Source organism: Barbatula barbatula (genome assembly GCF_947034865.1).
Source record: "Barbatula barbatula genome assembly, chromosome: 17".
Classification (NCBI taxonomy): domain Eukaryota; kingdom Metazoa; phylum Chordata; class Actinopteri; order Cypriniformes; family Nemacheilidae; genus Barbatula; species Barbatula barbatula.
The window spans coordinates 6,982,700-7,009,611 of NC_136780.1; the positions used below are offsets into that span (position 1 = coordinate 6,982,700).

A 26,912-nucleotide genomic window follows, 5' to 3' on the forward strand; every position below is an offset into this window, starting at 1 on the left:
CTGTGTTCTATTGGTTCCCTTTGTTTGCCATCTGTATTTAAACCCTGTGTTATCCTCAGTTTTTGATCTGTTATTGTATATATTCATGTTTTATCTATCTTTTGTTTCTGATTATGGATTGTGAAGTCCACATGTATGCTGTTGTTCTGTATTGGCTGTGTATGTCAGGAGCTGTCCATGGTGCTTAAGGGTTTTTCTTGGTCTTCTGCTAAACTCAGGAATTTAACAGGAAGTGCACAGGGGGTGTATTCCATCTCTGCAAAATGCACAGAACCTCCTGTAAAACTTTGATGGTAGCGAGAATGTTTTATTTAAACAATTATGAGGTTATACGCTACTGTGAACTTATGTTGGCTTGTTCGTGGTCTCGGACTCTCGAGCATGAAGATTTACCCATGCAATTTACTTTGCAAATTCAACCAGAGAATTATTCATTTTTGCTATTACCAATATGAGGCCTTGGTTTCATTTTAAAAAAATATCCTCAACTTTATCCATAGACGATTGTGTACACATTGACATGCCAGGTCACTAATGCTTATACAGATTCTTTTGTTTGATCCATTACATTGAGGTTTGGCAACATGATTGACTTAAAGTGATCAATTCTCAAGTGATCAACAAATCAATTCTGCTCTTTTTTTAAGAGTCCCTCTTTTAAGCTCTTACACGTGTTGCATCACTATTTGCTCTATGTATGATGCTATATATTGTATCTAAAGCCTTATGGGCTTTGTTTTCCTGCCGAATGTGATTTTAATGATTATGTTGTTTATAAAGTAACACGTTGAGTGCTTTTTGGACATTGTGTAGTTCAACTCTCTGCCTGCAACTAATCAATGTTTCTTTTTTGTGTCTCTTGCCTCTCTCTCTCCTCTCTATTTTACTCTCTCTGTCATTCTGGCTCTTTCTTTTTTCTCCACAGACATTTATAGTGCTAAATAAAGGAAAAACAATCTTCCGCTTTAGTGCCACACCTGCCTTGTACATAATAAGCCCTTTTAATCTTCTTAGGCGAATAGCTATTAAAATTTTGATACATTCATATCCTTTTTCAAGTTGCTAAGATATGCATTTACAGTATGTTATCTCTCTGCCATGTATGTAATATCTCTGCTTATTGGTGGGGGGTGCATGAAAATGGTCAGGAATAACACTAATGGTTTCAGACTGACAAGTTGTAGTTAAGCAATCTATTTTACAGTGGGGGCTGTAACAGCATATCAGAGGGTGTGAATGTGGGAGTCAATTTTAGATGCATGGCAACAGTTTTTGTTTGACAGAGTAGATGCCAAAAAGAGAGAGATGAAATATGGTGGGAAGGGGGAGCGCTATGGTCTGTTTTCAGCTGAAACCCAGAGCCAATCTGTTTGACTTACAGCCCAGCGCCATGCAGTTTCCATATTGGATGCTTATGTTATAAATACCTTTCTTTAATGTGATGCAACGTTGACTCCTATATCATTATTGGCTAAATGTATAGTAATCATATATACATATAAATAAACATAAAATTACATTATATACATTTAGGTAATTCCTATATTTATATATTTGCATGTATATGTGTTTATGAATACATCATTTAAATGCACATTACACATTATACAGACATATATTATGTAAACACAAACTTTTATTCTGGATTGGATGAATCCATTAATTGCACAGCCCTAAATAAAACACAGTTTAATAAGGCCATACGTAGTGGCATTTGATAAATGTTTTGTTTAGATTGTGATGCCACATTAACTTGCATCTTGTTCATTCATAAGACATTTGTATGCAGATGGTGTTAGTGTAATATTGGTTGAATGAAAACAACAATTATCAAAGATGTACAACAATGATGTCAGCTTTAGAGCTTTTAGCTGCCCTCTGAAGACTGCTTGACTATTTTGACGGTTGATTATAGTCCAAACATCCATAAGCCTTATGTCTGCCCTCATGACAATGCCAAATGAGCAAAACACTGCTTTCAGCTTTGTTCAAAATCCGTCTCTACATTTCCTTGACGATACCCACAGTATTCAGCATGTTCATCATGTGTACAATTTTGACCAACTGTGTGTTCATGACTTTTAGTAACCCTCCCGAGTGGTCCAAACAAGTAGAGTAAGTACTTATATTACCCTGCATGCCTTGAAATAAACCATTCCAAATATTAACCATAATAGTAAAACACACATCATCGATGTGTCTTTTCTTCATTTCAACACCTCATGCTCTTTCCTTCAGGTACACTTTTACTGGAATTTATACGTTTGAATCGACTGTAAAAATCATTGCCCGTGGATTCTGCATAGATGACTTCACATTCCTAAGAGATCCATGGAACTGGCTGGATTTCATGGTCATCTCAATGGCGTAAGTTTTGTGACCTTTACAACTTATCAGAGACCAATTAAGTGTTGGTGTCCCTGTTAAAGGAATAGTTCACCCAAAAATGAATTTAGTTTATTGTTCCAAATCTGTATAAATGTCTTTGTTCCGATGAACACAGAGAAAGATATTTGGGAAGAATGCTTGTAAACAAACAGTTCTTGACTACAAATAGAAGGAAAAATACCTTTCTAAATGTCTTTGTTCTATTGAACACAAAAGAAGATATTCTGAAGAATTTAGGAAAGCAAAGAGTTCTGAGGAACCTTTAACAACAAATAATTTCATACTATGGTAGTCAGTGGTGGCCAAGAACTTTTTGGGTCACAAGCATTCTTTCAAATATGTTTCTATGTGTTCATCAGAAAAATACATTTATTCAGAGTTTGAAACAAATGATGACAGAATTTAGCTTGTGAAACGAATGTTTAAGAACTAATTATGGGTCTTTGAATAACAATTGTTATGGAATCCTTATTCTGGAAGTTTAGATGTCTGATTAGTAAGGTATCATTTGGTTAATAGCAAATATATAAAAGGTAAAAGGTCAGGACTTTTCAGCATCTTAAACATGTTGTGCTTTTTTCATTTGAAACTTTCTTGTAAATTGATTTTGTTATGTTGGGGACACATTTTTTATAGCTATTATTAGGTGTCTATCTATGATCTCTAACCATATATATTTTTTTAGGTACAGTAGCATCTTAATGGATGTGATGCTCTTGTCAATTTTTCACCACTCTGCATGTGTTTATGTGACTTTTACGTGATGTTCATTTCTGTTCATCACTCTGCTGCTGTCAGTATTCCTGGTTCTCATGCTGATCCAGAAAGTTCCTCTCTTCTTCCCCTTTAAAGCCAGTGATTTTCTGGAATCTGTGCGTGCATTCACACACATCCCGTGAAGATCCCGTAAAGACTTGTGACGTAATGAAGTCCTGCAATGTAATGTTATTAGAATTTTTTTATGTGGTGAAAATAGGGTGGATTAAAGATATTTCCTTGCTGTGTTTTAAGGTGGCTAAATAGCGCAATTTGTTATCATTACTGCTTTCCTTTATTTAGTGCCAAATATGCCTAAATAATCTCTCTTTTTTGGTTATTATTCTGTAGCATATATTACCTTTTGCAAATGACAAAGACGTCAATTTTGAATCAAAGATTTGTAGTCATATTTTTTATTGGTAAGTGCAGAACAAGGAAGAGGAATAAGGCACAAGAACACAAGGTAGGCTATTTCCCAACGAGATTAAGCTAAATATAAGATACATATAAAATGTAATATAAAAACAAATAAAAGCAAAATTGTTCAGGCTTGTTCAGTGCAAATTTAAACAGTCTTAATGAAAACATATAATGGAATGCTGCGAAGTTCAAATTAGCCTAACTGCAATACGTAAGGCACGGTATAATAATTTTTCAGTAATATGATGTACACAAATGTGAGTTTAAAAATATGTTCATCATTTTTTAAAACAAAGTTTGAGAAAAGGTTTTTGGCATTTAGATTTTCTAACCATTTCGGAATAAGCTTGTGCAGATCGAATGAAAAAACTGTTAATAATGCATATTGCATATAATGCTATAAAAACATGTTTATATTGTTTACAATGCTTTTGTTGAGAAAAATAAGCACATACATTTTCGGGTGAAAGTTTGGAATTAGTCTATTAACAGTGTCTGAAAGAGGTGTAATGGTACGTGTATTAGGACCGAACCGTTACGAGCTGTCAAAGGGGAAATTCCAAATTAAGTCATCATCCCTATGCCCTACGAAGGGCAGAGCCCTTGGTGTTTAGACTTTGGAGTGAACAGGGCATTTACGTCCCATTATGTAGACGTTTGGAATGCACTTGGCAAAGGAAGCAACGTAATTTCCGGGACTGATCCCGTTAATGTTACTAAGTCCCCTTTCCGGAATCACCTTTTGGATCAATCCGGGATGTGTTTGCATTCACACTGAAGGCACTCTGGCAATTTCTTGGCAATTTTCTGGGATCAGCATTTTGTGTGAATGGGGTATAAGATATTTTATTGTTTCAACAAACCAGTGTTGAGCTATTTACCAACCCCAGCAGCCTACGCAGCAAACTTTATCTCATTCTCTCTCTCATTGTGCTATCTTTTTGCTCTCCTCCATTTCTCATTTTCTCTGTTTTTATTGTTTCTGGTGTTTATCCAGAAATCCAGACTGTTTTCTACTGTACAAGTAATAGATGTTTATTTGCAGTATAAGCTCTGTTTCAAAACCTGACGAGTATGGAATGCTTTGCATAGTAGCAAAAATAGTATGTTAAAATTCCTTTTCACACTGAACTATTTTTCATTCCATATGAATAAATATATATGTTTTAATTCTCTTATCTCTTACCATGTGTTGCGGTTTAGAATTTGGCTTAAACTAAGTATTTAAGCTTAAACAAAGTTTTGCAACAGAGCATTAATAAACATCTAATAAATTTTTGACCATATGACCATTTTTATAAACACTTTTAGGGGTGGGAAATACCATAGATCCAGTATGCAATCCAATGCATTGCGATACATTTCTGCAGATGAGGAGGATTTTATATAATTGTTTGTGCAAATTCTCTTAATAGTGTCATTTCTAACAAATATCAAAGATAATATAAACTCACAATCATTGTTCTCATATTTTAGTACTACTGTACTATATAGAATACAACACTGTATTGATTCCTCCCCACCCCTAACAGCTGTACACACTCAAGACTTAATCTAGGAATGTTATCGAATACTAAGTCATGTCTAAGATCATGTCTCCATGTAACTTTGATCTGATCATTGCAGGTATATAACAGAATTTGTAAACCTAGGCAATGTCTCAGCTCTGCGCACGTTCAGAGTTCTGAGGGCATTGAAAACTATTTCTGTAATCCCAGGTAAGAGAGTTTGTGTGTGTGTGCGGGCGGGCGGGGCCGGGTCGTGTCGGTGTTAGGTGTGTACGTGTGTGTGTGTGTGTGTGTGTGTATTTTGGTTTTCTTTTCCTTCCTTCCCCCCCTTAGTTGACAGGTTCTGTGAGTGGCGTACCTCCTGGTGGTTCATTGGCGTGGTGGTGGTGGTCTTGGCGTGTTTGTGGTTGTCACTGGTGTCTGTGTGTGATCCTCCCTTATTTCAGATATGTAACAGAGTTTGTGGACCTGGGGAATGTATCTGCGCTGAGAACGTTCAGAGTTCTCCGAGCATTGAAAACTATCTCTGTCATTCCAGGTGAGATGCAGCTTAAACACTGAGGTTTCAGTATCACCTCTTTTTATTATTCGATTTGAAATCTCTTTTGTTGGATTTTTTTAGCCTAGGTTAATTTGGAGAGGGCCATGGAATTAGGTTTTTTTACTATTTTCAAAATGCTCAAAAATGGTATTTATACATTTTTGATAGGCTTTGCAGTCTATAACAAATTTCTGTAGTCCAGACTCATCTGGTTTCAACAGCTTTCCCCCTTAGAAACATCAGAGCAGAGAGCATTTAAAACGTCACATATTCATGTTAAGGCGAATAAATTGAGCTTTTACTTCAATGACAATCAGTTTCCTCCTGATCAAATGCTTAAAAATTACTTTGAAAAAAACAAATGTAATCCAGTAGGTTCAGTCATATTGAATAATAGTTTTGATGTGACTGAAATCAGCCCATTTAGATGCTTTTTATATTTGTTGTTTGCTTGGTAGAATGGAGCTACAAAATAAAGCTTTTTAATAAACTTTATTTAAATAAAAAGCAACAACTACTTTTTAGAAGCTAAATGTTGAATTCACTGTTGTGTAGGCCATGCTTAACGTACACGTGGAACTTTGCATTCACCACGCAAAGTCAGACTCAAACGCAGGTAACCATGACAAGCAAGGTGGAAAGGTATGAAAATGCCATTGTTTGATGATTAAACCACAGCCGTACCATAAATAGGGTATTGTGTTGGATTAAATCAACAAAGATGTAGATTGTATAGTTTTTATAAACCAGCCTCTGACCCCCAGAGCAGCAGTAGTCTGTGTTTTCTTCCCCAAGATGAAAGCTGCATGTCCCTGAGCGAGATCCCAAAGAACATACTTCTTACTTATTTATGAAGACTGCCAAGCCTAGTTTGTGACTTATTTTATGCTGCATGATGCTTTGGAAGTCACTTGCTTTTATAGTATTAGCCTACTAATTGCTGGCTGCCTTTTTTTAATTATTTTTTTAACTTTTTATTTGTATGAAACCCACAAATTTCACAAAAACATTACAGCACAAGCCAAAACCAAAAAGAGACCCCTAGTGGTACGTGACACAACACTCTGTAAATGATTATTATGAGGGATTTATTAACTTTGTGGGGACTTGCGGAAAGACTACAAATATTAAAGTCTCTCACTCTCTCTCTTTCGATGAGAGAGAGAGAGTGTAAATGAATGAAGTAAATGAAGTTTCGTATGTATTTGAGTCTCTCTGTTTGTTATATACAGCTGTTCTCCTGATGTTTATGTATACATACATTTATTTATCTTCTGTGTTATATTCCTTCCACATTGTCTGTCTTTAATATTTGTAGTCTTTCTGCAAGTCCCCACAAAGTTAGTAAATACCTCATAAGAGTCATTTACAGAGACCTGTTTACAATGCACTACAGAAGAGTGTTCTGTGTCCACTATTACTACTCACCAACTTGAAAAAACAAGTTTATAAAACAGCTGGTAATTAAAAAGGGTTTGTATTATTAATGCATTAAAATTAGACTAAGAGGTGTATCTAATCATGAGGCAAGAAAAGATTCACATACTGTATTTACTATTAATTTTAGTCTTTTTTCATGTGATTTTCTATGGCGGTCATTATGTGTTACTTAGAATTTACATTTTCTGCCATGTAGAGTTAATCTTAGGAAAAGTACAAACCTACTCCGCAAACCCTGGGAGAATGCTAGTTTAGAGCTACAGGACTTCTGTCCTGAAGGTTAAGCAGATCCTATTTGTTCCAATAGAATGAAGAGCGAGGTTGGTTTTATGGGAGGGGTCAGTGCACATGGTGCTTTTCCACTGGAGTTTTTCTCTTCAGCCTTCAAGCTGAAACAATCTGCATGTAATCTTCACCCCTAGTCCCTGCCTGCTTTTTACTCCCTATGTTATGGCCCTCTGGTTGTGCTGCAGAGTAATAGATGTTCAGGTTGTCCTCGCTGTAAGAGGGAGTCCTCTCTTTGTTGTGGAAAATTGTAAAAACTTGCACTGGAAGTCAAAAAGGTTTCAGGGTTAGCTTTGCATGTCCTCCGATAGTCATTTTTTTCAATTGGTATGTACAAATATCAAACGAGATGCTTGAAATGAAGAGATGGCTCCCAAACAGCATCCGTGGTTCTGATTGTTTACTGTTACATATTCATGATATCATTACTGTTATATTTTTATCATGTCAGTATCAACTAAAACAGTAATTCAAGGCATGAATCAAGAAATGATTGGAATTGTGAGCATAATTAATAGGGATGCACCGATACCATTCATTTAAAGGCAGAGTATGAGTACCGATACCATTTTTCTGGTACTCGCCGATACCTGTTAATAAACCAGTATCTTAAAATTTTCTTTTTTTCTTTTGTTTTTAGGTCTACTTAAATTGAAGTACTATTTTTAATTAAGTAATATTTTTTATGATAAGGAGAACAATTTTACTAGCACATTTACTTCAGTTTACTAAAGTAAACCATATACTCTGTGGTCGATTTATAAAAGTTAAAGGGGGTGGTGTGTGTAAAATGTGAGTGTATTATATCTTGTTCAAGTCAACCAGACTTTTATTTTGATGGGACGCCCCAAAGAGCGTTTGTTTAAGTTAACTGGAGTTTTATTTTGACGGATCGCTGCAAATGTTGTTTGTTTGTGTGTTCGTGTCCTCGTGCAGTGAAACGCTGGCTCTGAAAGCTCCTCAAGCACAATGCGTTCAGTACACGCGATCGCACCACTCAGTCACACAAAACAAGCAGAATACATATTTAAACATTATATGAATATTTCGTTAGCTGTTCAGCGCTAATTTCTTGTTAGGAAATAATATATTTGCCAGATTCCGTGTCAATCCGTGTTGTAGAGCTAATTCAGTTTTCATGCCTGAATTCCTCGATTCCGTCCACGTTTTCCGCAGTGCGGAAATCATAGGGCTTTCTGTATGTCACGTGAGGTATCGATCTTTGGTATCAGTGTGTCATTACGAGTACAAGAACGAGAACGTGAGCTTGTGCATCCCTAATAATTAACCAAATCATATATTACTCATGAAATGCCCCAATATGCCTCAATAATTCCTCTGTTAATAATAAAAAGACAGTAATATCCAAATTTTTTCACTAATATTCCCAAATCATGCCTTGAAACTCACACTTCTGGAACTTGAGCACACATGCAATGGTCTGTGCATATTTGGTATCTCTTAGGTCTGAAGACTATTGTCGGCGCCTTGATCCAGTCAGTGAAGAAGCTGTCAGATGTGATGATCCTCACAGTCTTCTGCCTCAGCGTCTTTGCCCTCATTGGTCTGCAGCTGTTCATGGGAAATCTGCGACAAAAGTGTGTCATCTGGCCCATAAACATCACAGAACACTACCAGGCCAATGGCACCCATGCCTTCAACTTTGATGAGTACATCATGAATGACAGTGAGCTTCATGTAGTGCATACACAAACAAACACTCCCACGTCACCCATTGTACTTCACAACTATTATAATCCAAAGGTCTCTGTTATAGTTAGATTGATTATATTTATTATATAAATTTGTTATATTTAGAATATTAACATAGCAAGTTTATTCCAGCCAAGGGTGTTCATGACTTATTATCAGAGCCTTAACTTTACTTTAATATTATTTTTATAATTCTGGAAAGGTTTTATAAGTATCCAGGTCCAATGTCCCAATACATAATTGTCCTACACACTATAGTGAAATAGCCTGGTTAACACATCCCATTATTCTGTTTGTTCCAGCCAATTTCTACATCCTGCATGGCCAGTTGGATGCTCTCCTATGTGGAAACAGTTCTGATTCGGGGTAAGTGTCTGTCTACTTTTATGTAACATTAAATGGTTTTATCAATATAAAAACAACACATAGGATCTGATCTCAGCGTTACATATAGATATTTATACTGTGTATAATCAGGTTTAGTAGAAATAATTTTTTTTAGTGAGAATTGTTTTTCTGAATAGTGGAAAATACTTATGTGCACTCTTCCCCATATCAGTCGTTGTCCTGAAGGCTACACATGCATGAAGGCTGGTCGCAATCCGAACTACGGCTATACCAGCTTCGACAGCTTTGGCTGGGCTTTCCTGGCTCTGTTCCGTCTCATGACGCAGGATTTTTGGGAGAATTTGTACCAGCTGGTAAGGGCGTTGTCTTTTTTTTTAAATAATCTGAAATCCTAATTCTGTTATTAACCTTTTTAACCTTTTTGTCAATTTTATATAAATAATAGAAACTACATTTAAAGAAAATGCAACACAACATCTGGTTTATACAGTATATAAATGTTATTCAAACTTTTTTAAAGGACACCAGTACTAACCAGTTCATTTTTGTGTTGATTCTTTCAATCCTCATTTTTGTCAGAAATCCTAATTTTGTCATTATAAACTACTTTGAGTGGACATTGTGAAATTTTTGGATTCCATCACTTATAAAAAATACATACATTTATTTCATGCTCTTTGTAAATCGGAAGCATATGTGACAGATGTGATTTTAATTCTGAAATGTATGATAAGTATGCTTCATACTGTCTGCATCTTGAATGAATGCGTGGAGGATTGTTTAGGATAAGCTCCGATGTTAATGCTTGTGTGGACATCCTTCCTTCTGCAGGATGTGAACAAACACATTGAAGAATGTGGGATCAGGAGCAGTGATGGACAGTTAGAAGACTAAGCTGCTAAATATAGCCAGAGCTCTAGTTCATTCTGTACCATTACTTGTACCTGCACCTAAAAATCCACATTGGTGATCACCGATCCGTTTTTAGAAAACACACAAAACAGAATGAATCAGTTTTAATGACGAATGAAATGTGTATTAATTTACACGTTATCTTAGGACTTTTTTATTTCAAATCATTTTCATTGAATAATGACAATTACATAAAGAAAAGAAAATGGCTTCATTGACAATAGAATGTTGACATTTTAAATAATAAGGCTGACTCTAAAAAAATACTTGAATTACAGTAGCCTTACAATATGTAGTAGTAATATTGAATATTTGTGACTTGGAATAAAAACCGTTAATTTAGAAACCACACAAAAATCTTTTACCGTATGTTGTGTGAACTGAAAATAGAATGAACATCGCTATACCCTGTATTCTAACAAACACATTTTGTTCCAGGAAGACAAGTTACTGCAATTCTTAAAAGCAAAGGAGGCCACAGTATTTTCTTATTATTTTGTCTAGCAAATTACTAGCTACCTTTCTGTTCCTTTCGTTACAATTTTCTTATTCCAAACAATCTGTCGCTTTGTTTATAGACCAGCACATCAGGGTGCCAGTTACTGCCTTCAGCCAGTTTGTTTAATAGCGCACATGTTTGCATTTACTGTATATGTGTGGATTCTAGGCATAAGTAGGTCAAATACAAGCAACTGAGACTTTATATCCTGACATTTGCATTTTTCCAGCACAAGAAAAGCTGTAATTTTGTCCCGTCTGTTTGCGCATTATAGGATAAAATGATTGTTCCTTTATACATGTAGTTTGAAATTGTGGAGCATGATGGTAGCAAAGCTAAGGGCATTAGTTTGTATACCTAAGACACCTAAAAATATTTGACTTGAATGCACTGCGTGTGTGAAAACAACCCTTGTTCTCAATGCTCTGTTATATGCTCTGTAATATCCACAGACCCTGAGAGCCGCGGGGAAGACCTACATGATTTTCTTTGTGCTGGTGATCTTTGTCGGTTCGTTCTACCTTGTTAATCTGATCTTGGCTGTGGTAGCCATGGCATATGAGGAGCAGAACCAGGCCACTATGGAAGAGGCTGAGCGAAAAGAGTCGGAGTTTAAAGCCATGCTTGAACAGCTGAGGAAACACCAGGAGGACGTACAGGTCAGGCGGCAGTTTATTACTGATAATCCAGATTTTTCATTATTTTCATAAATCTGATTTTAGTTGTATATTTGATGGTAGGCTCACGCCATGGCGACGTCGGCGGGTACGGTGTCTGAGGACGTTGTGGAGGATGATGGCGATGAAGGCGGGAACTTGTCTTGCAGCTCATCAGAGATGTCAAAACTCAGCTCCAAGAGTGCCAAAGAACGGCGTAACCGCAAGAAGAAGTGGCGGCAAAAAGAGCAGGACAAGGAGAAAGGAGATTGTGAGAAGTTTGTCAAATCTGATTCTGATGACGGGAGCAGACGGAGCAGATTCCGTTTCCCGGACAACCGTTTAGGGCGCAAGGGCTCTATAATGAACCAGGTAAAGAAAGAATGAATGACATCTAAAGCTTAAATCTGTCATTTTTCTATATACAGTATGTATGCATCAGTCTTTTCACTAGTCATTAACCTGTTTTTCTCATTCATGTGGGTTTATTTTCTGGCAAAAAACATTAAATGAACATCAAAAATAAATGTCCAAAACTTGCCAAATGTAGTTTTTGTTGGGAATCTTTTTTTATCTGTGGTTCAAGTGGTCGAACTTAATGGATAAATGTTAAAACATTGAGAAAAATATTTGACATATCTAATAGATCTCAGAAAAAAACCTGAATTTATGCCTCTGATGCTTTTATATAAAAATTGGACATCGGTTTGTACTATATTTATGGAAAGTCTATACGAGTCTATGCTGTCTATGCGATATACAATATAAGAGGGTTCAACCCAAAATTTTCTCCACCTTCTCTCTGTCTCTCTCATTCCTCCAGTCTCTGCTTAGCATCCCAGGCTCTCCGTTCCCTTCGAGGCGTAACAGCAAGAGCAGCATCTTCAGCCGATGTAAGGACGGAGGCTCAGAAAACGAGTTTGCTGACGATGAGCACAGCACAGTAGAGGAGTATGATGGTCGGCGCGATTCCTTCCTAAGCCCCCAGCGGCGCAGCAGCTACACCGGTTACTACGGCAAGCGTAACAGCACCGTGGATTGCAACGGAGTGGTGTCTCTCATCGGCCCGATGCCCGGCGGACGCCTACTGCCTGAGGTGATAATAGATAAGGCAGCTACTGACGACAGTGTAAGGAAGTCTAAGCGTAGATCAGTCTAGGCATGGGCATTTTTCGTCTCCTGGTCTCGTTCTCTCTGTTTGGCTCTTTGCATTGGTGCGATGGTTCATTTGACTTCGCTCTAAAATTCACGCTTTCGATTTGGAGGACTGCTGTTAAAGCCTGCAATATGCTGCCCTTCTATTCAATTTGAATATAGAGAACATGTAATTCATTATAGATAGAACTGACTTTGTTAGCTGTTTGAACTACTAAGACTTCACTAATACAAGCTGTATTAATATATCTTGGTAGTTACTTAGCATGTTACATAGCTTTCCTCTCTTTATTAGAAAACGTCGAAACAGTTTTTTTATGGTTGTCTTTTTGTTACACCATCTACTAAATTCTCCCTGTCTTCGTTTGATTCTAATTTACATTTAGTTTTGTTTATTGAATACATGCGTTTATGTGTGTTTTCGATACATGTCATATTGCTTTGTATTTCAGTTTTGTATTCACACCCACCCTTCAGAATCTATATTTCTCTGTCTATTTTTGCGTCTTTCATTTATGTTGTTTTTCATATTTAGTAATAATTATAGTTTTTTATATGAAATGGCCAGTAGTCACATTTACATTTAGTCATTCAACAGAAGCTTTTATCCAAAGCGATTTACAGATGGGGGGCAATTAGAACAACATAAGGACAACAAAAAAGCATAAGTGCAATAAAAAAACTGGTCTCATAAAGCCTACCACAGTATACAGAGCATAGATAGCATGGTAGTCTGTCAGCTTTATGAATCATGTAGAGGTCTGGCATAGCTTATCTTTAGCATGAGGTTAATGGATTATGGTATTTATGATTTTTCTCTCTTGACTGAATGCATGCTGATGCATGCTTACTGGATCTCCTAAATGTTTGGAGATGCAGGGGCTTCATATGAGAGGAGGAGGGAAACAGAGGACAATTGTTGATTTACAGTATGAAAAAAGTATAACCAGAACTCATAGTCAAACTCTTCTTGGGTTTCAGCATTCAGATATTAAAAAAAACATAACTGCACGTAAAAAGTTTTTTTACAATGCTAGATGCACATTTTCAGTGCAAACTGGTCTTTCTTTTCTAACAAATGTTATTTATGTCATAGTAAAAACCAATCCATCTCTGCCCTGCCTCTCTCCTGTGAGAGGCCAGCATGTTTCTGCCTTTATGCATTCAAAATAAAACTGTTCCTATCCTGCCTATCCTTCCTCTATCTATCCCAACGCTGCAGCTTTTCTTCCAGCCACCAGTGGCAAACATATTGTGATGCACAGAGAAACATCACAATATGTTTGTTTAACCTCATTATTTTCCTCCTGACAGCCGACCACTGATGTTGAAATCAAGAAGAAGCTTTCGGGGTCTCTAATGGTTTCCGTGGAGCAGCTCAACACATCGTTCGGCCGCAAAGAGCGAGCCAACAGCGTTATGAGCGCTTTAACCAACACACTGGTTGAGGGTACGTTCACATCTAACCTAAAGGTTCTTTTGAATTAAAAAAAGGAAATCAGTTTCCATGGTAACCATCATTTAATTCTCGACTATGTTTCTTGTAGAACTTGAAGAGTCTCAGAGGAAATGTCCTCCGTGCTGGTACAAGTTTGCCAACATCTTCCTTATCTGGGAGTGCGGCCCAATTTGGGGGAAGATTAAGGAGACCGTGAACCTGATTGTGTTTGATCCCTTTGTGGACTTGGCTATCACCATTTGTATCGTGCTTAATACTCTCTTCATGGCCATGGAGCATTACCCCATGACAGGACAATTTGAACATGTGCTGTCTGTTGGAAACCTGGTGAGCATTTTCTCTGGATGAGTGAATCTGTTAATTAACATATGAATCATTTTTCTCTCGCCTGACTTTTTTGTGGGTTCCTTAGGGAACATTCATGTTGCTGGAACAATTCAAAATCCATTTTTGTAGAGACAATGCAAAGCTGAGACAGTTTGAGTGTGGCAGTACACAGCCAGCATAAATGTTTCATGTAGCCTAATCGACGAGGAGCCTCCAAAATGGTGGCGGAAACTTGTTTATTTTCTTCCTGCGTCTGTGTAATTCATGCTGCTCTGATCTGCGTGCCACTAGGGCTAGATGATTCAGTGAATATTCATTATATATAGCCATGGAAATAAATACATCAAGACCATACGTATTTTCGCATTTCTAGATGTATTGTGGCCATTCCAGTCCAGTGTCTGATACGTTCGTCAATGTACACCGGTCTGTTACTGCTGAGACATTTCCAGGCCTCTTAACATGACGCGGCACAAAACGAAACGTTATTGGTTTCTTTACCTGTCATCCATATGGCCTCTTGGGTGGGCCTTAGTTCCGTGAGACTAATAAACGGTAGATTCAGAGAAACTGAAAATGTTGAAAGGTGGTTTCTGTTAAATAAAAAAATGAAAAAACACTAGTTGTTATATTAGTGAATATACTGTATATTACAATGATTGAAGATAATTATTTGTGCTCATTTAGAAAGAAACTGTGGAAACCATCCCGTATTTTTTTTCGTCAACTGTTTACATTATTTTACTTACATACATTTAAGTCTATTTGGCAACTATAGCTAATCAAAATTATGCTTTCTCTGGAAAAAAGAACAAATACACAAATATCAAGAAAATAGGATTTCGAATATGCTATATTGCCCAGCCCTGCATGCCACCCACACTTTAACATGTTTTTTTTATTTAAGAGTGGATTATCTTTTTAACCCTTTAAATGTTCAGCTAGTTCCTTATTGCTAATACTGTTTAGATTGGAATATATATAAATAAACTGTAGTAATTACTATAACATACTACATTATACTCTAATTAACTGAAATGATCAAATGCCACTATTTAATCATGTGGGCTTTTGATCATTTCAGTCATAAATACATGCTGTCAGTGTGGTGCTGTACACAAGCCGTAAATCATGTTTTTCCAAGTCACATGAATCCTAGAGTGAATCATGCGTGGCACGTCAGTGACCTCTCTGAATGAAAGTTGAGTTCTGCTGATGTGGTGGTGTAATAATAAGTTGTTTATTATTATGTATTTAAATGGCTTAACGACACCTGTTAAAGCTCAGTTGTCATGGTAGCAGGGAGGTACTGTGTAATGGGATGGAGCCAGGCCGTGGCTGTGCAGGCGGTAACATGACTCATATTCTCTGGCTGTACAGACGTGTTGCTGAAGTCAAGGCCACCTTGAGCGTTCCTCCACCTGCAGCGTGATTTAAAACATCCCTCAGCTGTGACAGAGCGAAATGATCTGTTTGACATTTTGTCATCTAGGACTGGTGATTTGTCAGTTATCGCGAATACCTGTAAACCAGGATTGTGTGCAGATATGTTGTAATGTCTGTACAATGTTAAAGGGATAGTTTAGCCAAAAATGTCAAATGTCTTTTCAAACCTGCATGAGATATTTTGAAGAATGTTGGTAACTGAACAATGGCGGTACCCATTTACTTGTATTGTATAGACACAAAACCAATGAAAGTGAATGGGTGCCGCCAATGTTCGGTTACCAACATTCTTAAAAATATCTTATGTGTTCTGCAGACAACTGAAAGTGGTTTGAAATGACAAGAAAGTGAGTAAATGATGACAGAATTTTCTTTTTTTTGGGTGAACTATACCTTTAAGGAAAGAACCGCTCCAAAAAAGGCACAAACTCATCCAACAAAACCAAACAACTGTTGGGATTTTGAGAGTTTGAAATGGTCTGAAATTTGCCTAACTTTTAAATCTCTTTGCCAGGTGTTTACTGGTATCTTCACTGCCGAAATGTTTGCCAAACTGGTTGCAATGGACCCTTACTACTACTTCCAGGAAGGATGGAACATCTTCGATGGCTTCATTGTGAGCTTGAGCTTGATGGAGTTGGGCTTGGCCAACGTGGAAGGTCTTTCTGTGTTGAGATCATTCAGATTGGTAAGCATTTCTGTTTGAGATGCAGTTTGAGATTTTCTAACTGGAAGGTTCTTACTGGACTCTTTGTTTAACAGCTGAGAGTGTTTAAGCTGGCAAAGTCATGGCCCACCCTCAACATGTTGATAAAGATCATTGGTAACTCAGTGGGAGCTTTGGGAAACCTGACTTTGGTGTTGGCCATCATCGTCTTCATCTTTGCCGTTGTGGGCATGCAGCTGTTTGGGAAGAGCTACAAGGACTGCGTGTGTAAGATCGATAAGGATTGTGAGCTGCCTCGCTGGCACATGAACGACTTCTTTCACTCTTTCCTGATCGTGTTCCGGGTGCTGTGTGGAGAGTGGATCGAGACCATGTGGGACTGTATGGAGGTGGCTGGACAGGGCATGTGCCTTATCGTCTTTATGATGGTCATGGTTATAGGGAACTTGGTGGTAAGTTACAGCTAGTAGGATACACTGTGTATGTGAACATTGTGAATATTATTAAACTGGTTTTCTCTTTTGCTGATCAGGTCTTGAATCTGTTTCTTGCCTTGCTGCTGAGCTCATTCAGCGCAGACAACCTGGCGGCCTCCGACGATGACGGCGAGATGAACAACCTGCAGATCTCGGTCATCCGCATTAAGAAGGGAATCGCTTGGATGAAGATTAAAGTTCGAGAAGTGATGAACATCATCCTCAGGAGGAAGGTCACCGATGAGGCGAAGCCGCTGGATGACATGTATGACCGGAAACTTAACTGCATCGCTAATCACACGGGTGTAGACATCAGCCGTGACCTGGACTATCAGAAGAATGGCAACGGCACCACTAGCGGCATCGGCAGTAGCGTGGGCAAGTACATGATCGACGACGACCACATGTCCTTCATCCACAACCCCAACCTGACTGTGTGCGTGCCCATCGCTGTCGGCGAGTCGGACTTTGAAAATCTCAACACGGAGGATTTCAGCAGCGAGTCTGAAGCAGAAGGCAGCAAAGAAGTAAATATGCCACACAGGCGATATTGTGATGCATGCATCTGTTTAGGACCAGAGCTTTTAGGCTTTGACCTAGTTGCTGGGTGAAACGTAATCCCCTCTGGTTATCGATTCGGCCTCAGCAATAAATGTCCATTGCTTCTAAAACAAATGTATTTACTATTTTTTCTTGCATGATATTGATACATGTGTTGTAGAGTGTAGTATACTGTTTCGGAGTGGTGTAAACATATATGCAGGTCTTTTAGAACACTGGACTGTGAAATCTGAACACTGATGCACTTTTTTTACTTCTCTGTCTTTGATAAGTTGGATGACATCAGCTCATCAGAGGGCAGCACCATCGATATTAAACCAGAGGTGGAGGAAGCAGTCGTGGTGGAAGCAGTGGAGGAATATCTTGACCCTGACGCTTGCTGGACTGATGGTTAGACAACAACAGCCTTTTACATTTAGTTCTGATTTAGTTAAATTCTCTCTTTTAAACAACTTTGGTTTGTTCATTAATTGAAAACACAGAAAATTTATTTTGAGCACAATAAGTAGGCATAATCTTGTATAGTTATGCCCACTCTGTGAAATTAAAATTAGAACTTTTAAAATAAGAAACGCTAGTTGAACACATGTACGATAAATCTGTAAAAGATTCAGATATTATTATATTGTTACAATTTAAGTCTATTTGCCAAAATGTAAAGATTTTATAGCAATCAATTTTTTACTAAACATGGCCTAATAATTGTTCATAGCTAATACTAATACCAATATGAAGATAACTGTACTGTACTGGAGAATACTGAGTTAAATCAACTTTGTGGGCAGATCATTTTAGAATAAAAAAATAATGCTTAAATCCATTATCAACATGACCAAATATAATTGGATCTGTATTTGAGTACATCATTCAAAAAAACATTAATCTTACAGAATGTTACAATATTTACATAATTGAAAATTGCGTTGCAGGAATATTTTGAAAGCGAATAATAGAGAAATTCATTTTGATGTGTTATGTTCTTCAGCTTGTGTGGCCCGTTATAAGTGTTGTGATGTGCCCATCACGGAGGGCTGGGGGAAGAACTGGTGGTTCCTCAGGAAAACCTGCTATCTTATTGTGGAACACAACTGGTTTGAGACCATCATCATCTTTATGATCCTTCTCAGCAGTGGAGCATTGGTGAGAATGTGTACACACAAACACAGAACTGTCTTATAAGTATTTGCATGAAAGTATTACAACAATAGTGATGTAATTTAAGCACAAAAAATGTATGTAATGTTTTGTAGTGTATATATTTATTTACTACAGTACTATATTATTTTATTAAGTACTTGTTTTTTGAGATTCGCTGTAAAATAACTCAAACCATCTTTTTATTTTTATGAATCACAGAAACAACCAGTTCTTGGGTTTATTTGTTATAGCTAGGATTTTCACTTGGGAGACAGTAGCAATATCATTCAGTTAAGGCCGTTATAACGTGAATGTGCAGTTTGAGCAGAAATCGTATCATGAAGGGACCTGAAGCCAGAACTGCATTGCTGGGTGATAAATGGACTATACCATTCATGCAGTCGGGGATCTATTTCTGGCACTGGAAATGTTCCCTGCTTTGACACTGCTAATGTTGTCAAAAAAGGAATGTTATAGAATCAAGGACCTTGTCTTATGCTATTGCTTATGAAAGCTGACTCTGCTTGTGTCTTAACTGAGTTATTGCCTTCTGTTCGGTTGCTTTCAAGTATACCATGTTTTTCTTCTTTTTGCTTTATTTAGAATGAGTAAAAGAAAATTATACGTAAAAATATAGTACTTTTTCTCTGCTTTGTGGAGGAGAAGGAAGGCCTAAACAGAAGAAACAAATCCTTATATCCACCATCTTTGGAAGTCATAGGCTCACTTTGAAGTTTAGGAGAAGGTCGACTAAAAGGAACTGCACCCACTAATTCCCACATCATTTATTTGCACAAGGTGGATTGTTCTAGCACCAAATGCACTGAATGAATTATGCAAATCAGGTCAATAATCTGGTGGTTTTATGAATAAAATACAATCTATATGATCTTAATTTACATGTACACAATCGATGGTAGTTTAAACCAGTGGTTTTCAAACCGGGGGCCCCCAAGATGGCTCCACGGATTTTTTTGGCATTTTATGAAATATTGAAATTTATCCCCGGGGGTTTTAAGTAGTAAAAAATGATCAATAAATTTAGAGAAAATTAAGGCTCTTAAAAAGTATTAAAACGTCTTAAATGCCATTTTCCAACGTATTAAATTGTGTATTATCTTTTCATATTTGTCTAAAGAGGATATATGCTAAAGTTTGCCTGAATTTAATCACTGCGAGGCAAATAAGGGAATGTCCATATAAAGTATACCCGGTTGTTAAACCACATCATTGACTAATGGGGAAAGTTTTCTTGTAAATGGTTGGGGGATAAGGAGTTGAAACCATGGCTGAGGGCCGTCTCTGGGAATAACCTTGAGGCGTATTGCTCTGTGTGTTGGAAGACGATTAGCATTCCCTCGATGGGGATCAATAATGTCCGGTCCCACATGCTAAGTGCCAGCCACAAATCTGGTTTCTCTTTCTAATAAAACTTGCATTGGGTTGGTCACTCAATGAATTATCTTGTGCTTCGTTCCCACCCTTCTGAATTATGTTTGTTATCACAAACTAAGACTGTTTAGTTGTGCTATCTTACAATCAGTACATGAAACAGTTAGTTAAAGTGTCGCCAATGTAACCGGTTAAAACTTGAAGTGGCGATGAGGTCTTAAGATGAATGAAAGAGTCTTAAAAAGGTCTAAATAAGTATTTAATTTAGCTCCATGATTCCTGTATATACCCTGGAAAAATAAGACCACCAACCAAACGAATTGATTTCCAGCATTGTTTAACTGAATATGTTTTTTAGTTTAATTAAATTCTAAGTTAAAGATTATTCATCTTTATTTGGGGGAGAACACAAGGCGATGCACTCCACTCAAAGGGGGTCTTATAACGAAAAAGTGTGAGAACCACTGGTTTAAACACATGCTGTCTATTGCAGGCATTTGAGGACGTGTACATTGAGCAGAGGAAAACCATCCGGATCATCCTGGAGTATGCTGACCTTGTCTTCACCTACATCTTTATCCTGGAGATGTTGTTGAAATGGGTGGCCTATGGTTTTGTCAAGTACTTCACCAATGCTTGGTGCTGGCTGGACTTCTTCATTGTTGACGTAAGTTTACCTCTTCAATCATTATGTTCATTGTCAGGCCTGCACATACATGTTTTGTTTATGGGGTGTCCATCCTGCCAAAAACGTATCAGGTGATATGGCTTACATACTGTATGTGGATACTGTATGTGGAGAAAAATATTGGAATTTACCTAGGAGGAATGTTAACCGATTTGCATTTCAGACATCAAAACCAGTTTTAAACATGTGCGTGTAGACAATAATGTTTGCCAGTCACCGCAAGGTAAGAAGACGGTTTAAAAATAGCTGAAAACTGTTTGTTTGAACTGCCAGTCTAATAGGAAAATGATATAGCAGGGGAGATGAGAAGACAAGTATCTGCCCGCTGTTTCCAAGCAGATGCATGTGATCTATGTGATAGTCAGGGGCAAATGGGATGATGACCAGGATGGTTTTCTTTTATAAACAATATGTGAATGTGTCAGGCAGGACTCAAATGCGATCTTTTATATAAAGATGTTGTGTTGTGGTATGCAAGGGTGAAGAGAAAAACTGCGTGCTTCAAATATTAACTGCTGTAACTGCTTATGTAATATATTCTTTGTTCCCAAATCGTGTTATTTCTTAAGATTACATCATCTCTTTAAGAAATATCACCCATGCATAGCCATGCAAAAATGCTATATTTCTGTGTGACCCTGAGCTGCTTGAATATTCAATATAAAGAACGATATACTGGTTATAAAGCTTTCTGTCAGCTGAAAAATTAATTCTATTAAGTTATTAGTCATTTCTTGTACTATATGCAAGTAGATTGGAGATGTTATTTATCCTATATGGTTGAAAGGACTTAATGTTATGAAATGAAATGATTTAATGTTATGACAAAATCAGTATATCAATAACAAAGATTATTGATGATATTCAATCATGTCTCAGTCCTTAATGAACCTTGTTGTTGAATATGTTTACATTTTTGTAAGATGTTTTATGCTGTGTCAACAATAAGATGTTGGATGTAGCCTCTGACTACTTTTATTTTTACCCTTGTTGTGGGAGGAACCAAGTGTAATTTGCATTTTGTAGTCTCTTATGATTTACAATCTGTTATTCCATAAACCCAAATTTATATCACCACACAAAGTGCATTTTGTACAACAAATAACTGAAGCTAGGGATTCTAAATGATTGTTCTACATTATTTGGTGAAAACTAAATCTTTAAATGGCTAAAATGCTGGCACTTGGACTCCAAACTAAAGGATTCAGAGGTTGTGTGGATGTGCTTCTCTCATGATACGTGTAGGACATGTTACATTGTGGAGTGGAGTGATCATGTCAAGAAGCAAATTGTCTGTTCTGTTGCTCTGACCTTATTCCTGAACTAACAACCTTTCAGCAGAATTTGTACATGCAATAGCACGCTGTTTAATGATCTGCTATGAGAAACTATAAGTTACACACACAGTCCCTAACACATTATATGATGTCTTATGATGGTCACAAAAAGAGACCATTTAGAATAATTATGTATCCTTCAATTTGTTTTTAAACTTTAAAATACACATACATTTTTTTATTTTGCAATTTTGTAAATTAGCAATAAATAAACTGAAATGATACATATTAATGCATAATCTATTTAAATGACTAGTATAGATTTAAGTACCATAGCCTGATCTCTACATCATAGCTAATGCTTTGTTTCAGAGTATGAATTTCTTTCTATTTTCTAAACTACAATAGAGTGCCAGATTTAGTCAGATGTCTCCACTATAAAAATTCAGAGAAATAAAATGGCAGTAGTTCACATCTTTTGTTGAATGGAGCAAACTTAAAATCTTTAAGTTTGCTCGGACTACAGTCATACTGTATCCAGCCTGTGTCCATCCCCCCTCCTCCTGATGGGACCTATGTGAATGTGGGTGAATTCCTTTTGAAAGTGAGCAATCTTCTTGCCCTGCTGACAGAGCACTTAAAGTCATCTATACTATTAATACTGTCTCATCAGTCATTTGTAACATTCTGCATGAAGACTGAATTCCAGTCACTTCTTTATAAATAATAAAGTAGTAACTAAATGCAGGCCTATAGCTTTAATGTTTGCCTTAGCTAATATGAAATAATGCACACAGGTGTCTTTATTTTTAAACTCTTACTGTCTCTTCATGTGCCATCTCTTAAAACCAAACAAGCATGTAAAATTTGGGCCCGAGAATACCCAGTAAACTGCCAGATTTGTTGAATGCAGTATATGACCTGAAATGAATTGCGATCATATATCACCCCTGGTCATGTGATCATAAATGTCAAAACAATGTCCTTGAAGCGACCTTTGGTAAAGGGAATATTTTGCTCACTTTCATCTGGAATGACCCTGTGAATAGCCTGGCCTTCTCACAGCGCCTTTCAATGGCGCAGAAGTACCATTTGGAATTCACCTCTACCTGGGGTGATGGACAAACACTCGAGGTTGAACTACATGTCCCAAGATGGAAAGGTTCAATCCTCCCTCCCCCACTCAAACCTGCTCTTCCCTCCCTTGAGGTAGTACTGGGATGTGTTGATGTTGAGGACATACAGCGGTCGGTGAGTGGTCCTCCTGGTATATGCTGTGTTGATCTAGTTTGCGCTCTGTTCCTCCACTGATCTTTGCTTGTATGGGTGTGATGCACTTAATGGCTTATTCATGGGGCCTGCATCATATCCAGCATGTGTTTGTGTATATTTATGTACTGTATTTGTGCCAATGTTCCCTATAGTCTGTGTCACAGTATATACCTGTTCCATAACCCACACAGCTTATTATTTGACTACTTTTTGCATCATATTTTGAAATTCCTTTATTTTGCTATACTGTATTTTATTATATTTTTTGTGGAAAAGTATTGATTACTTATTAATCATCCTGAATGGAATGAATGGCCATTTTTGGTTGTGTTTTGAATCTGTTCAATTTCTGTTGACTATTTTATTTAATTTTTATTTAATTTATTTTCTTCATTTGGTCACAGCCACACATCTCATTGACCTTGCCTTGCAGAGCGTGAGTGCTGACAGATGAAGAAACCGAGGGGCCATATCAGCCGGTTCAGGGGGCCCTGGGGCCTCCATAAAGGGGCTTGTGGGTACCGACTGAGGCTAAAGGTGACAAATACCCCCAAAGATCACATGATCTGTAGATGAAGGAGAAAGCTTTATTGCACAATATTCTCTAAGAAGGGAAATGTTGTGATTGTGTGAAACCAATTTAATGTATGTCAGTTTTCCCCAAAAATGAAAATTGAACCATGAACTCACCCTTATGGTGTTCCATACAAGTATGCCTTTTTTATTTCGTGAAATTCAGATTTTTTTTTCAAAATGTACCGGTCATTTGGTGACACTATACATGTAGTCCATTCGACTGCACTATTGGCAAAAATGACTCGTACATTCTTGAAAAAAATTATTTTAGTGTGTTTGATACTAAAAGTCTTTAAGTCATACAGGTTTGGAACAATATGAAGGTGAGTAAATAATGACAGAATTTCTATTTATGGGTTAGCTGACAGAAATTGTTGATATGTATCGAAGCCCTTGAAAGTCATAAAATGGCCACTGATTCTAAGCATGTGTTTTCCAAAACATGAATATTTTATAAAAGCATGATGTCCCAGTCTATCCTGCCCACATTTTCATTCAAAATAAAGCTTTCGCCTTTAATAGAATCCCCTCTGTGATTTGGATAGCTTTCAGTGTTGTGGACTTTTGCTGTGGTTTTATCAAGTCAGTGGCTGGTTGAAGGTGTGAAGGTCTGTTTGTATTTACCTTTAGAAGGGGACTCAAGCCCGGTCTCTCAAAAACACTGCCTGTCCGTTGACCTTTGATCCTTGAAATAATAAATATAATTTCATATCAATATTTGAAAAGTCATTGTCGGTGGACCCTAGGGTTTCTACAAAATCTCTTTTTCATCTACAGCTTTGAGGCATACAGTAAAATCAATAAGGTACTTTAGATGGTGTGCCATGTTGACCAGTGTGACCTCTTTGCGCATACAGTTGCGTTTATTTTAGTTTCATCCTTCTTGGTAGTATGAAGGTCGTTTTGCTTTACCACAATGTTTTCATTGGCATTTAGAGATTGACCGGAGCTTGAATTCCCTCAGAGTGATTTTTGTCCAATGTCAATTACTTTCTGCGATCCCTCAATCCCTCCCTCTGCCGTCAATGTAATACTTGAAACTGATTTGCAATTTGGCATACATGTACATGTTTACCTGTATTCTTTCTCGCAGGTCCCATTAGTTTGTGTCTTAAATTATATGGGATTTAATGCCTCAGCCAAGAGCGTCAAGGAGAGACATTTTTAGAAGGGGAAGGGTAAGGTTCTTGCAGTATGTTGGGGTGTTTGATGCATCTGCAGGTGTCACCTCTGTCTTCTAAGCCCCCCACGTCCCCAAGATCCCTTAGTGCTGTCTGTTGTTCTGTCTCTTTCAACCGCAACATTTCTCCACAGGTGTAAGCGACATTCCAAAACTAACAGAGAGCGAAATCCTGGGTTTATCCTCCTCTATCTGTTCCTGTAACCAATACTAAACATGAGTCTTTCTCTCCTTCTTGGGGATATATACATGTATAAATGCAGTGTTATATATGTATATACCCATCCGAACTGTTGTGTATGTGTGTAAACCAACGTTCCAGGAGCTCAGAACAGGCCTTCTCTTCCTTCAAGAGCTTTCACCAGTCTAACAGTATGGATCCTGTTTTGCTTCTCTGTTTCTGTGTAGGTGTCTATAGTCAGCCTTATAGCTAATGCGCTGGGCTACTCCGATCTAGGGCCCATTAAATCACTCAGGACACTAAGGGCCCTGAGACCCCTCAGAGCATTGTCACGTTTTGAAGGGATGAGGGTAAGATACAAAGCTATAGAGCTGATCTCTCTGCATGCCCATTCAGCAGTTACAGCATGCTAGAACTGATCAAACAAAAAAAGACCAGCAAGGACTACCAAACCCCTACCGGGGGCATTTTGTATTTAAAAGACAGCCACCAATGAAAAGGTGTTCCTCACCCTTTTCATGCACACCTCCTCTGCACATGTGTTTAATGATTCAGTCATGACGCAGCTGAGATAACTGTGACAATATGACGCGATATCCATCGCAAGTCTTCCATGATTTAACAAAAATTGGGTGTACGATTGACTATTGGTTAACGCAACTGTCTTGCAGAAAGGCAAATGTATCAAAACTGCCTCATTGCAACGATAATATTATAAATTGGCCTTTGAGAAAAATAGTATGAAAAATGATAGATGAATCAAACGCAATGCCATTCAATTTCCTTCTCATTTCACACAGCATTTGATCTGCGATTGGCTATCCATTTGGCCTGATTCTCAACTTCTGCTTATGATGGAGAGCCTCGCCCCCTTCCTTCCATTTTCCCTCTACTCTCACCCTGTCTCTCAGAGAACAACCAGCAGCGCTTATACTTTACTACATCAGTTATACAACATACTAGATGTGATCTCGTACCCCAATATGCTTTTTAGAAAATGGACACTTTGCTCAGCTCCACCCAACTTTAAACGTTACTGTTGCTGGCGTAGACAAGCTAAGTAAAAACAATGAATAGGAGATTTGTAAGAAAAGTTTGATTTGAGGTCAAATATGGTCATGAAGTGTTAAAAATAGATTTGTTCCTTATTTTTCTAAAGCATACGCGCTATGAGAGTGTGAAACAGGTAATAGGAGCTCAAGAGTTTAATGACCGGGACACTTCGCAAGATTAAAAGATCAAATATTTGGTGAAGGAAAGAATTTTCTACGCTCTATTTTCTTGCTTTCTCCGTGTCCAGCATTTCCTTAGAAAACATGCAGTACTTTTACGACATTTAAGATAATAGCACATTTGATGAGGTGCTATTGGTCAGTAACATTTTAAGACGGGGCTTAGCGAATTGTTTTAACATTGAAGGCATAGTTCATTCAAAAATAAACATGCTTTTGTCATTCTAAATATGTATTAGAAGAAACATCCTTTCTTCTGCAGAACACAGAAGAAGATATTTTGAAGAATGTTGGTAACCACACAACATTGGCCTCACTGAGACATTTCTCAAAATATCTTCTTTTTTGTTTTACATTGAAAAAGTAATTTACAGGTTTTCAATGGCAAGAACGTCTGAAAGTTAAAAAGCAAAAATA

General features: G+C 37.4%; 1 protein-coding gene across 8 annotated transcripts in view; it reads left to right on the plus strand.

The window, feature by feature from the left end:
- Window positions 1–26,912, plus strand: part of scn8aa (sodium channel, voltage gated, type VIII, alpha subunit a) — a gene marked incomplete at its 5' end in the record, with an annotated part of 40,116 nt that overhangs the window by 6,447 nt on the left and 6,757 nt on the right. Inside the window, 19 exons of one of the 8 annotated variants that reach the window (XM_079478839.1) lie at window positions 926–1,046; window positions 2,028–2,115; window positions 2,239–2,367; window positions 5,522–5,613; window positions 8,807–9,068; window positions 9,313–9,420; window positions 9,614–9,755; window positions 11,266–11,472; window positions 11,554–11,841; window positions 12,293–12,598; window positions 13,939–14,074; window positions 14,172–14,410; window positions 16,371–16,544; window positions 16,619–16,975; window positions 17,056–17,526; window positions 17,833–17,950; window positions 18,546–18,700; window positions 20,583–20,756; window positions 25,491–25,613. In XM_079478839.1, coding sequence (XP_079334965.1) covers window positions 926–1,046; window positions 2,028–2,115; window positions 2,239–2,367; window positions 5,522–5,613; window positions 8,807–9,068; window positions 9,313–9,420; window positions 9,614–9,755; window positions 11,266–11,472; window positions 11,554–11,841; window positions 12,293–12,598; window positions 13,939–14,074; window positions 14,172–14,410; window positions 16,371–16,544; window positions 16,619–16,975; window positions 17,056–17,526; window positions 17,833–17,950; window positions 18,546–18,700; window positions 20,583–20,756; window positions 25,491–25,613 — 3,690 coding nt within the window. The remainder of the gene's footprint in view (window positions 1–925; window positions 1,047–2,027; window positions 2,116–2,238; window positions 2,368–5,521; window positions 5,614–8,806; window positions 9,069–9,312; window positions 9,421–9,613; window positions 9,756–11,265; window positions 11,473–11,553; window positions 11,842–12,292; window positions 12,599–13,938; window positions 14,075–14,171; window positions 14,411–16,370; window positions 16,545–16,618; window positions 16,976–17,055; window positions 17,527–17,832; window positions 17,951–18,545; window positions 18,701–20,582; window positions 20,757–25,490; window positions 25,614–26,912) is intronic. The other 7 variants (XM_079478840.1, XM_079478841.1, XM_079478843.1 and 4 more) reach the window with 7 other exon arrangements.